Source organism: Danio rerio, chromosome 11 (genome assembly GCF_049306965.1).
Source record: "Danio rerio strain Tuebingen ecotype United States chromosome 11, GRCz12tu, whole genome shotgun sequence".
Lineage (NCBI taxonomy): Eukaryota > Metazoa > Chordata > Actinopteri > Cypriniformes > Danionidae > Danio > Danio rerio.
In genome coordinates this window covers 9922259-9936190 of record NC_133186.1, presented here as the reverse complement: position 1 = coordinate 9936190, position 13932 = coordinate 9922259, and the positions used below count along the sequence as shown (strand labels likewise).

Genomic DNA, 13932 nt, shown 5'->3' with positions numbered 1-13932 from the left:
TTCAGCCCGCGACCCCCAAAATAACAATGCCAGTGACTCGCGACCCCCAATATCCTCTGAGGTGGTTATAAATACAGAAACCTTGCATGCAATGACGCAGACACACCAATTAAATTTGTGCCAGTGCTTTAAATGTGCCAAAAAGTATAACCTGATGTTATAAAATCAAAATGCATCTGTCGCTATTGCTGCCTTTAAAATAATGTAATTTCCCCAGGGGTCGCAATCCAATAGAACTAGTAACTATAAGCTACTATAGTAACTATATAGTATATAGTAACTATAAACGACTATTTTTATTTTCAGTAGAGTTATGGATAAAATATGTTAATTCTTATGGTTTAATAAAATTATAGATTTTTTGAAATCACCAGGCGACCCCCCCCCCCTTTATTGCCCCGCGACCCCTCGGGGGGTCCCGACCCCCACTTTGAGAACCACTGTACTAGACAATAGTCTGGCTGCAGATTTACACTTGCACTTGAATCTGCACTCTCGGACTTCACTTTCAGGCAACTGCGCTTCCTTGGCAAGTGATGTCATTTACAATTGACACCTGCGCGTGCTTGCATGAAAGTTCTTCAGTAAGAGATTTCATTAAGAGCATTGCAACAAACTTTTATTTGTCACCCTTACCTAAGTGCCTTTATCATATAGAGACTTTTAATGCTGCACTAAAACTGCAATTTCATATGGATGCACTCTTGCGCGGACACATATATATTAGTTTATTTATTAACTATTTTATTAAATTATTTATCTACAGTCCTGTGAGTCTTTTATCTAAAACATTTTTATTTGCATGAGAATGCTTGCATTTTGAGTGGCATTTGTTCATTTAAGCGAGCTGATTAGGTCCCTTAAATGTTTTAAGAATAAATTGTTACTAAAGACTAAGGTGAAATGCTTAAAAGCACTAAATTCCATAAGGTGATATTTTTTATTTATAAGAAAAATAAATAAATAATGAATATTCATTCATTAAGTTATTTTATTTATTTATTTTATTTATTTATTTTTTGTTCTTGCAACTCAACTTTTATTAATGGTATCTTTAACCTTCAAACTGGGGGATTTTTTGATTAAGCGTGGGTACCTGAGAGTTCAAGCCTGAGAGTGCAAGTGCAAATCTGCAGCCAGACCCTTCTCCAACTAGGGTGAGTGGGCCAAACATCAAACAGTATGACGTATAATACTACTATCAGCTGAATGAATGTAGTATTATACATTTGCTTTCATATGGAGTATAATGTATAAAAGTAGCCACACCACTGAATTTGGCCTGTTTAGCAATATTTCTTAAATCAAAAGATCTGAAAATATGTACTGGTTATAGCATTTGTGAACAGGGCCAAATAAAACCCCATCAAACTTTTCCAATTAAATTAAAGAAATGTTAAACAACAGCTTGGCAGATAATGTAACAGCTCAGTAACGTAGCTTTGTTGTTGTTGTTGTTGTTGTTGTTGTTGTTGTTGTTGTTGTTTTCTCCTGTGATTTAATTCAAAGAAGCTTACCATTAGAGAAAGACATTCACTGTAAGACGATCTTCAGTGAATTATTAACACCGGTTAACAGTTGCTCATAATACAGCTTACTAGATAAATATTAAAACCCCTATAAATAACCCAACATTTGCTGTATCTCCTCTGTATGCAAATCATGAACATTTTGAAAATGTGTGTCATTTATAAGGTCTTGTATCTATTCAAAGTCATATTTTATTTAACTATCAACTTCCATCCATAGCTTGTTCATTTGAACAAACATAAATCTAAGAAACAGCCATATGGATTGCAGGTTGACGCAGTTTATGGTGTCTGCTAGAGATTCACAGCAGTTGTTTGGCCCTGTAAGGGGATGCTGTGCATCTCTTAAGCAAAGTTAGCCAAGTGGAATAAGTGAAGAGCAAGTATTTACATTAGCCTTCATTAGGCTCCCAATGCTACTCAGCAAGCACCTAATGTAATTAACACAGTACCAAACCCTTAAACGGCGCTTCCACATCCGACCATAGGCTCTACTTGCCAACGAAGGTTATATGTTATGTTAGAATATGTTAGCACAATAAAGCCTGACAGGTTAATCAGCCTATTTAAAACTAAAAGGCTTTATTCTGTGAAAACAACAGATGTACATTATCTTGCATATTACAAAGCTACTCGCCACAAAACTAGACACAAAACATTGATCTGAGCTGTGGTCATTTATTAACACTTTCATTAAAAAAACAAAGCTTGTATAGAAAGAATGCAGCTTACACTAATCTTATTATGTCACGTGGCACTAAAGACAGATAAATCTATAAATACATATATGAAAATAATGCGTAATAGATTATTCAAATTACTCAATTGAGCCTGTGTTATTAGTTTCAGTGGTTGTTATCTTGGAATAACATACCTTGGAATGTTTTGATTGACCAATCAGAATTAAGCACTCCAGACACTCGATTAATTAGTTTTGTTATGCGTGATTATGTACTACATCTAAAATAACTCTGTCTAAATTATTATTGTTAACGATGTTTCATGTTACATTACATTGTGTGGTACACCTAAAATATGTTATCGTATGTGTTACATTTGGGATATGTTACAGTATGTCTTGTCTGGCTCTATACAAATGAACAAGCAGTTATATGCTGTCATCCACACGTTCACACAATATCAAGTGACTGAAACTCCTGTGAGGGTAAACATTTTCATAACGTTTACAATTTTGTCATTTGGCATTTCATTTCATGACATTAGTGTGTGTTCTATTTTCTCCTTTATTTGATGTCAGATCGTGCACTGGTGTCCAGTGCTTAATTTGTAAATTTAGAGGTCCAGGAACAGATCGGGGTAAAGGATCCGGCAAGTTACCAGAGGAGGGAGAGGTGGCGCAGACGAAAGTGAAGAGCTGGGTGGGGGGCGGGATGGGGGTGTTTGTCATGAAAAAAAGGGAAGAGAGTTGGGGGGTTGCGGATGAAAGTGAAGAGTGGAAGAGCAGGGCATGTGTGTGAGGAGAGAGATTGTTAAAATGAAGTGCAGATTTCAACGGTGCCAGAAACGGATATGGCTTGTTCCGGCACAAATTAAGCCGTGCTGGTATCTCCTTTCGCAGGCCTCTGATTAGTTGGCATGGGTTTATACCTAGGGTTAGATCGCCACTAGGCTTTGCATGTTCTTGACTGCATGATTGTTTGCTTATGAATTTTTATGTAGAGATATTTAAAACAATGGGACAGTTCAGTTTAAAAAATTATTGTAAACGTGGATGTTATGTTACTATGTTATGTGCTAAATATTTATTGTCTAGTTTATGTATATACTGTAGGTGGCATTTGCTTTATGTTATATTATTCAGTTCATGTGTTATGTCAGGGTTGTCGATTTATGTTATAATTGTTTTTATTCTTTTAAATACTAAGTAATGTTATGCTACATTATTTGACAAACAAGTGTGCTGAGTTGCAATTGCAGCATGCTCATCCAAGTCAGCAAACTGCAGGCCTAGCCTAGAGGTAATTTCATGTACTCAGTCCACTGAAATGAGATATGACAAGGATGTTAACCTGATAAGAATCTGACAGCTGTAATATATGCTAAATAATGCAACATCCAGTCTCTCAGGTATAATACAGTGATCCGCTCCATTATTGAAATGTGCATTTAACTTTCATTACCTATAGTATATTTACACTGGGAAGATTACCCTGCTGCAGCTTTTGTTTGGACCGCATTGTTTCGATCGTAATGTTGCAAACTCTAATGGCATTTATTTTTTATTAGTGTTTATTTTTCACAAAATATCCACATGAAAGGCATTCAGCATGTCAGTGATCCATCCTCCTTGGAGAGGTGGGAAATAAAAGGAGATGGATTTCTCTCTCTCTCTCTCTCTCTCTCTCTCTCTCTCTCTTTCTCTCTCTCTCTCTCTCTAGAAGGAAGTAGGTTACTTTAATGTAATATCCCTAAGAAAAAAAAAATGTTTGAATAAAACGTGTGTATTTTGCCTGGAGCAGCAGTTTTCAGGTTTCGGATTCTGCATATCAAAGCAGTCAAGACAGGAATAGGTCTGTCAAGTCAAATTCAGTCGGGATTCTGTAGTGGATCCTGTCGGGAGCCTTTGCCAACCTCTAGTGTATTAATCTCCTTTGACGGAGACAATGCTCTGAGCCAGTTATTCATACCATCTGTGGTCACTGTGCATCATTCCTTAATTATCAGCATGCAGTTCAGCTAATTACCACTTGAGGCAGCGGCATAATTTTAGTGACTAACCTTTTCAAACCAACTTTTGGCAGTTCACTTCGTCTGCCTCTTGCCGTTTTGAAGCTTGGTGCCAGCCTGTGGTATTGAAACAGATGGCATCTGCTTTTTGTCTTGAAGTACCTGAAATGGATGATGATCCTGTGATAGGGAGAGAAAGTACGAAGGTGTTGTCACACTGTAAATATTTTTAGGGACACACATACAACAGGAGGACCAATTTGTCTCGCTGCCGGGTGAGTAGAGGCAGAACAGACAAATAAAGCGCCAACGGTCTGGCTGCGACATTTCTTTTTTAGAGAGAGAGAGAGAGAGAGAACTGGCAAATGTTCTAATGAAACATCTCGGAGTGAACCTGCTGCTGCCGCCTCTCTTCATCTGTAACCCTGAAAGGAGCGTACAATAATGCCTTTTTCTCTTCCTGTCACTTCTTACTTTGCTTTTGGGGATCCAGTTTCCCTTTTTATTTTATTGGTAATGTACTTTTGTATCCTTTCTGGCCTTCTCCAGTCAAAACTGAGATTAATTTAACATCTCAAACCATCTGCTGGAGTTCTAAGAGGAATTGGTTTAAGGACACGGCACTTGGAACTAAGCCTCTTTGTGGCTTTATTATCTAGTTGAGAATTTCCCTTTGGAAGTCTCAATTTGTTTCCAGTTTTATTTGCTGTTTGGACCTATCCAAGTATGACTTGTAGGACATTAGGTGACCACAGTACAAATGTGTAGGATACTTAATTTGAAGAGGTTGGTAGATGTTTGCATTTAGCAGATTATTTTATTTGAGTATATATGCATTGGTTTAAGAGTGTGGGATGGTTAAGTGTGTATTGAAGAGGTGTTTTCAGCTTGTTATGAAAAGAAGTTTGAGTGAAGGTTGGCAGCTCATTCCACCGTGGAGGAACAGGTAGGGGTAAGGTTTTAGAAACTGACTCTTAGCCTCATGATAAGGCAACAAGATGTTGCCTGTTACGTTATTTTACTTTCTATTTTTCAGTGAGCTGCTGATGCGAAATGACCCTTTTTCAGTGTTATAGATTTTTATTTTATTTATTTTTTTAACAGGAAAGAATATTCCTGATTTCTGTTATGAAGTGGATAGCACCTCCTGATTTCTGTTATGAAGTGGATAGCGCCTCTTGAAGAACCCACTGCCATATATAAAAATGTGGCTACTGAGAAACCGCGAGTAATGAGAAACCGCGAGTAAATTAAAGTGATCTCGCACATTACTGCAGTAATGTGCGGCACAGCACAACATGGTCTATCACAAGAAATACATGGTCAGCAGGGGGCAGTTATGTAACATAGTGAACATACTGAACTGATATACTGTTGCAGCCAGATCACGTGAGCAGAGCTAAGCAGTGTGATTCTCCGCTAAGCATTCTGCTCCATGGTTGTGCACTTGCTCGCCAGTGAACCAGTATCGCTCAGATCCTGCGCTGATATAACATTTCTCTAGTAGGCTAACTCAATTTTTTGTAACAAAAATATCTTAAATAACTTTAAAATAAAGTATGTCGATAAAGTATATTTCTGTTTCAAAGCGGCATTCTTTCTTGTGCTTTTTCTCTTTTAGTGCAGTTTTTTAATAATATTTTAATAGGCCTAAGTGATCAACTGTGTATTTTAAAGCCTATTTATTTAGACATTTGTGTTTGTTACAGTGTCTTATATAGTTTAACTGACTGTTAACCTATTTTAAACTACGGAGCTCTGAACATAATTCGAATTACAAACTCGCTTCTATGACCACGTCTTAATGCATATCCTTGTTTTACTTAAAGTTATATTTTCATAATTAATTATGAAACAGAATAATGTGTTCCTGGAATTGTTCTACTAAATCTATGAAATTAAAGAATTAACTTACAAATTAATTCATGAAATTAAAGCCTGCATGTACAAAAGAACACTTACACGTACGAAATTCAAATCGAATATTTTCAAGAGGATGGGTTGGTTGTCATAGTCAAGCAAAATTTAATGTTTAACACTTTGTATTTGAATGTTGGTAACCTTTTATGGGAAAAGGTAGGAACAGAATAACTACTCAGCATTAGCTAATGATCATTTTATAAAAATAATAAAAAAAGAAGTGAGTATTATATTCTATAGTGTCCCTGCAAATGAGCATTGATGCACAGTAGCCATATCACATGAATATGAATGGGACACGAGTGCGCAGGTAAATAAAAGAAACAATCAAGTGCCTAAAAAAAACACCATGGACAATTGTCTTCCACCGTGTATTAGATTTATAGCAAATTAAAAACCTTTACTAATTTGAAAACATCACTTTTGATGTTTAAGGTTTATTGTATTAAGCATAATACAGTATCATTTAAGAAAGACAATAGATCAACAGAGTGGTTTTGATTATCTGCATATATCTGCATTCATTCTTCAGTTTCTGTTTATAATAAAACAGTTCAGTCAAAGGGAAAAAGCTAAAAAAAAACAGCAATGCAATTTCGTATACAAAGTTGTATCATACACCTTCATCCTCTACTATTTTCTCTGGAACATGGAATAGATTAACGAGAATGATGATTGCCTATTAGTTATACCCAAAATAACGTCTCATCTTTCGGATGAGATGTTAAACCGAGGTCTCGACTCTGTGGTTGTTAAAAATCCTTGTCCTTCGAAAAGAGTGGGGGTTTAACCCCGTCATCCTGGACAATTCTGCCCACTGGCCTCTGTCCATCAAGGCTTCCTAACCATACCCATATCATAACTGGCTTCATCACTCTGTCTCCTCTCCACCAATCAGTTGGTGTGTGGTGTGCGGTCTGGCACAAAATGGCTGACATCGCGTCATCCAGGTGAATGCTGCGCACTGGTGGTGGATAAAGAGATTCCCCCCTATGCGTAAAGTGCTTTGAGTGCCCAGAAAAGCACTATATAAATTTAGGAATTATTTATTTATATTATCATAAAATGAATTACTGTATAGCTCATGTTTAATCACTGTAGTAACATAAAGTAGCCAGCAATAGATTCCAAAAGATCTGCTGTTCAGTGGCATTGAAAGGTAAATACAATAAATCAAAAATAGAAAGGTATCTCCAATAATGTTGAAACACATTGATTTTCAGATCAGGCTTTGTGCTATCTTTAGAAAAAAGACACAAATCAACTCAAGTCTAAACCACTACAGTACATTCTCACTACATTCTTTATTTAAATCGATACATTCATTAAATCTCTTCAAGCTAGATTTAATATAAAAATACAGTGCAGTAGTTTGGTCCTTTGTCATGATGCACTTAGAAATGCTGTAATACAAACTGTGAAGCAGTTACTAGACAAAAACTCTATAGGGCTGGGCAATTTATCTAAATGAAACTACAAAGATGATATAGCATCATGCATATCTTGTAAAGGAAGCATGGTAGTGTGATGAGTAATAAATCTCCTTCAAAGGCCAGAGGACGCTCGCATGCAGAAATATCAAACACTCAAAGAAGAAATGCTGGAAAACCTCACAGCATTGAATTAAAAACAGAAGACTTAACTGATTCCGTTGATTCAGCATGACTGGTTAGGAATGAAGGAATCATCTCACATAGATGAAGGAATCATCTCACATAAGAAGGTATTTCAAACATCCCACTGCAGATATGGATTGAATTTGACAAAAACATGTCAATATAGTTCTGGTATTTTCACATGTAGCATTTAATACACAGATATAGTTCCCTGAGTGGCTACTCAAACAGATTCATTACCACAGATCGATTATCTCGATTATCGATGTCATTATTATCCAGTTAAACTGTTTTTTTATGTTGCTTATCAGTGACTTTAATAGAATAATCAGCCGGCAGGGGTCAAAATAGGAGCGAAACAATGGGGGCAGGGGTAATCCAAGAAGGGTAGACGAAGAGACAGGCGAAGGTCGAGGGCAGGCAGAAAACAATCCTAATCCGAAAACAGTCCAAAGGCAACAACAATGCATAACAGAGAAAACCCAGAACACAAGAACATGATAGATAATGTCCAACATGAAACAACACTGAGCAATGAACGAGTGTGTCTTTGATGCTTAAATATTGTGTGTGAAATTTGTAAGTGATTATTTATTGCTATATTTGTGTGTGTTTGTGTAAGTGTCCAAATTGATAACACATGCAGCAGGAAATAAGAGCATGAACTAATGCAAAGCATGGGGGCGTGTGTAGTGAATGGCTGGAGTAGTGTACATATCTGGAGTGCCCTCTAGTGCAGGGGTTCCCAAACTCGATCTTTGAGGACCGTTGTCCTGCAGGTTTTAGTTTTAACACCAACTAAACACAGCAGAAATGGCTAATCAAGTTAGCTGTTTGTGTTACAGTTACTTAAGATGGAAACACTAAGGTTACATCAACATTTGAAATTGTATGACCCCTTTTTGAACGGTGGTGGCAATGGAACAGACTAGCATCCAATTATGTCTCAATAATAGTATTTATTATACAAAGCGAGTAAATGAAAACAAAGTATATACAAAAATAAGATAAATGGTTGTAATGACGAGAAAGAGGAACAAAAGCGGCAGCAAAGAAAATAAAATAATATAACAGAACACAACTTTAACTGAAAACCCACAATCTCTAAACTAACTTAGAAAAGAAAGAAAAAAGTCTTCAGTGTTTTCACACCCTATCTAAACTATTCTTCTAACCAAAACATATAGCAAAACTTACAATGAGAGGCGCACACTTCTAATCTAGTGTGTTTAATATATTTGCAAATCCTTTGTGTAGCAGCATGTAGGTCATGACAACTACCCTGTCCTCTAAGTCCTATTGATGTTGTGGATCTGGCTATCAGAAAGAAAAGCATGATTAGAAAACTCTTTTAAGGTAGATTCCAGCACAAATGATAACAGAAAACACACTTTACACAATAAACTGTCAAACAACTCAGCAAAACACATAACTGTTGTTGCATAGGGATGCTATGCAAACTGGAGTGGTTCCAAATGCAGCTTTATTATGAAAATGGTCAATCAGGCAAGGGTCAAATACCAGCATAAACAGTGTAGTAGACAATCCAGAAGCAAAATCCAAAAACTGTCATGACTGTATGCATCCTCCAGAGGGTGCTGTAGTTCGAGATGAACTAAGAGGACGAACTACAGCTGCCAAGAACTACAAGTCCATACATTCCTTCGTGCACACACCCGGTCTTCCATCTATACTGATTTGCAATACACAGCTGTCTCCGTTTTCCCGTTGATTTCTTGGACTATATATACAGCCATTTCTCCATTGTTTGTTAGTTAGTTGTTCGTCGTGTTTAGTATGTTGTTCTGAGAAGTTTCTTGTATCCTGCCTTAGTCCTTGAGTCTTGATTCTAGTAATCTGTCATAGTTCCTTGTTTTGTTTATTTCTTGTTATTTTGTTACTTTGATTTTTGGAATTCTTGAGTTTTCTCAAGACATTACCATCATTAAACTGCACTTGGATCCTCCGTCTTTGTCAGCGTACCGTGACAAAAACAAGGCAAAAGGTTCAGGGCAGGCAGCAAAGTGTCAAAATACGATAAACAAACCAAGATCAAATACACAGGAAACAAAGAGAAACGCTTACATAAAGACAGCAACAGCTAAAAAACACTCAGCATTATGTGTGTGGAATAGAGGGGTTTAAATAGTCCAAATAATCAGTGTGTGAGTAGCTTCCGCTGTGAGAGTGTAATCATTCTGGATCTAGAACTAGTTGTGTGTGTGTGTGTGTGTGTGTGTGTGTGTGTGTGTGTGTGTGAGTGTGTGTGTGTGTGTGTGGCATGACAGGATGTTGTAGTCCATACCATGGCAGATTTGTAGTTCATGTGAGAATGAATGTGTACCAGCGATCTCTGGTGGTTAGATCACTGGTAATCATGACAACTGTGAGCAAGCGAAAGCAAGCTAACATTCTTCCTTGCCGGCTTTCTTTTAAAGGGGGAATTCTGCATCTGATTGGGCATTGATGATGACTTCATTGAAGTAGTAATGATGATTGACATCTAGCTCAACTAATAGGGTGCTGAGACTGGGCGGGCCTAAACAATGACAGATATAGAGAGAGAAACAAAAACAAAACAGACACAGACAATGGGCCGTAACACTAGGTATACCAGATACTTGCTGATAGGTGTGTTGAGGAAGTTGGAGCTATGCAGGACACCTGCCCTCCAGGATCGAGTTTGGGCACCACTGCTCTAGTGAGTCTGATGTGCACTCCAGCTAATTCTTGTGACACCTACAAGCACATAAAGGAGGTCTATTAGAACCAGCTTTACTGACACAATGCAAATGAAAATTGCCTTTGATTAATCTACCAGTCCTACCTCTGCACTAATCAGATTTGAGAACCACAGCAAACTGTTCTATAAATCTCTAAGAAAGAATAGAAATGTGCATCCCTAGAAATATTGTTCCATTCCGAGGTGCCATGGACAGTGTTTAGCTGACCCTGAATCTCAGAAATGAGCCAATACCGCTTGCACAGCAAATCTAAAGCACTGTTGTCCTCGTCTGCTGTGATATATATAAAAAAAAAAATCCATGATTATTGCCTAGCTCATTAAAGCGCATTGTTGTGGATCTGTTTCTCCACATTGTACAGAACACACTTCCATTCACAAGCCCAGACTATTCACTGTCCGAGCTAAGGGAGGCCTTTTTTTGTTCCTCCATGATTGGATTGCACCTCTCTGCATGCATGAGGATTGAAAGTGGGCCGCTGCCTGCCTGTGTTAGCAGCCAAATGTGCTCACGGCTCCGCGCCACAGGCATGAGCACCTGACAGCCTGCCATTTGATTGCTAATCATTTTGCAGCCTGTGCCTGGTCTTTTTGATTTGCTCTGCACACTGCCTTGGCTAAATGGAATCAATTAAATGCGTGCTTGTATTCGACGGCCACTTCCAGGAGATCAACTTTCTGATGTAGCAACACAACTAGATTAATTAAATCCAATAAAGAACTCAATTAACAAAAAGAAGGCAGCGGAGGAAGGGTCAGATGGATTTGTATGTACGCTTTGTGTACAGAGTCCAAGTAATTTTGGAGTCTCTTGCTTCATTGTCATCTGCATCTGTAAATGAGCTTACTGTAAAGCAATTGTTGTATTGTTATATTATTTTTTTGTTCTGGAACTGCAAGGGTAATTATAAGAACCCAAACGGTCATCTTTTCAGCGAAAATGCACACAATTGGTATCCCTTAAGCATCACTGGGATGTACATACTGTATATTCCCTTGATAAGCTACTATAGTAAAGTAGCTAGTGAGTAGTTTTCCATTAAAATGCACCACTTTCTGGGTAATCATGATTTTTTTTTTTTCACTGACACTTGTAATTTAAAACCGCAAACTTTATATTAATTTTAGTGCACTTAAGTGGGTAAAACAACAGCTAGTGACCCCAGAGAGATGTGGTTCCACTGGCTGACCAAAGCAAGGAAGAAGAACAAACCCTTTTTTTTTTGTTTGTTTGTTTATGAAAGACAAAGCAGTTTTAATATCGAAACCACAGAAGTGTTTTGTTGATTAATGCAGTTCAGAGTTAAGAATCGCACTGCTAGCATGCAATAATAGGGGCTTTCCCTTCTGAAAAAACAGCTTAAACCAGCCTAGGCTGGTTGGCTGGTTTTAGCTGGTCAACCCGGCTGGTTTTAGAGGAGTTTTGGCCACTTCCAGGCTGGTTTCCAGTCATTTCCAGCCTGGTCCTAGCTGGAAGCCTAGCCAGGCTGGAAACCCGGCCAAAACCAGCTGTGTCCTGCTTAAATCAGGCTGGTCAAGCTGGTTTTAGCTGGTTTTAGCTGGTCATTTTCCAGCCTGACCAGCTAAGACCAGGCTGGAAATGGCTGGAAACCAGCCTGAAAGTGGCCAAAACCCCTCTAAAACCAGGCTGGTCAACCAGCTAAAACCAGCCGACCAGCTTAGGGTGGTTTAAGCTGTTTTTTTCAGCAAGGTTGTTTCAAAATATAGTGAGCTGCCTTGTTTTATACAGGTACTTATAAGCAATACAGGTACTCAAACAAAACCAAAACCTTGTGACTGACTTGATTTGGAAGTTTTTACAAATAGCTGTGTAATCTGTAATGCTTACAGGTTCTTTACAAGATTCTTTACTCGCCACTAGTTTGCTTTTAGCACGTCACTAAGCTAACACAATTTTAGCATGTCGCTAAGCTAACACAATAATGTTGAATGTCAAATCCACTCAGAACTACTGTTTTCGTTCTACATGTTTAAATTGTGACTACATTTATTTCGCGTTATTCTCCTTGAATTTTTGTTGCACTCGTCATGAGATTATCTAGTCTGTGAAGGTTACATGCAGTTTCACCTGACGGTCGCACACACATCCGGTTGAGCAATAGTTGTGTATCCATACCTCTGGCCAGAGCAATGGAGTTAGAGACGCTGCAAAGGTGGCCAACCCTGTTCCTGGAGAGCCACCTTCCTGCAGATTTTAGTTGCAACCCATATCAAACACACCTGCCTGTAATTATCACGTGGTGTTCAGGTTCTAAGTAATTAGTTCAGGTGTGTATGATATGGGTAGCAACTGAAATCTGCAGGAAGGTGGCTCTCCAGGAACAGGGTTGGCACTATATATATATAAAATGTCTCAGTTTCTCTGATATACTTTTAGCTGCAGTTTGCTATTGAGCATTTCAATAGCTTTCAAAGTTTGAATGTTTTTTTTTTTTTTTTAAGTTGCATATCAATGCACACAAACATTCATTCGATTTTTTCTTCTTTCTGCAGGTTTTTTGAGCACGGGAGACCAAGCTGCCAAGGGAAACTATGGACTTCTAGATTTAATCCAGGCCCTGCGCTGGACAAGTGAAAACATTGCTTTCTTTGGGGGTGACCCTTTACGCATTACTGTATTTGGGTCTGGGGCCGGGGCCTCCTGTGTCAACCTGCTGACTCTTTCCCATTATTCTGAAGGTAACCGTTGGAGCAATTCAACCAAAGGTACAATGCAGAGGTTTTACCTTCTGAATGTTTTTTTTTTTTTTAAGTCTGCATGCAACAACTGTTTGTGTTATGAGCTCATTTATTACATTGTTTGTTTGTTTTGTTGGTTGTGTGGTTGGTTAGTTGTTTTTAGTAATGGTTGAAGTTTCATGTCAGTGTTGTTTTTGTTTTGCAGTGTAGAACTATCAATGTATGCATTTAAAGTTGTAAATAAAACAATAATTTATAATATTCCAGTTATAAAACATCAATGAATGAATGAATGAATAAATGAATGAATCATATAATAAAAATAACTGAAATAAGTACATAAATGATCAAATCTGAAATATGAGGCGCTCATGTTAGCTCATTTGTAACAGTAGCTAAAATATAGGATAACACTTTTTAATAGCTATACACTATGAGCCATTTATTAAGCAATAGCTAATTGTGAATTCAATATCTGTTAAGCATTAACTTTACATTAATAAATGTTAGTAAGCAGTTTATAACTGCAGCAATGCTCTATTCTTGATTTACAAAACATTTATAATCTGCTTAATAATTGTACTTTCATACTTTGTTAATAATTTATTTTCATTACTAAATTAAGTAGTGCATTATTTACAAACCAGTTATTTTAGAGTAGTTGGAGGTTTTTAAGATCATTCAGAATAAGTTAGTAATAAACTATTCAAACTAGCATTCATATGTCTTATTATTC

The 13932-nt window shown here is 37.5% G+C and overlaps 1 protein-coding gene across 30 annotated transcripts in view; it reads left to right on the top strand.

The window, feature by feature from the left end:
• The window catches only part of nlgn1 (neuroligin 1), a 771338-nt gene that overhangs the window by 742113 nt on the left and 15293 nt on the right, over nucleotides 1–13932 (top strand). For all 30 annotated transcript variants that reach the window (XR_012386624.1, XR_012386625.1, XR_012386623.1 and 27 more), the window contains 1 exon segment: nucleotides 13011–13223. Coding sequence is in view for 26 of the 30 variants with exons in the window: in XM_068224073.2 (XP_068080174.1) it covers nucleotides 13011–13223 (213 nt within the window). In the remaining 4 variants the exon portion in view is untranslated.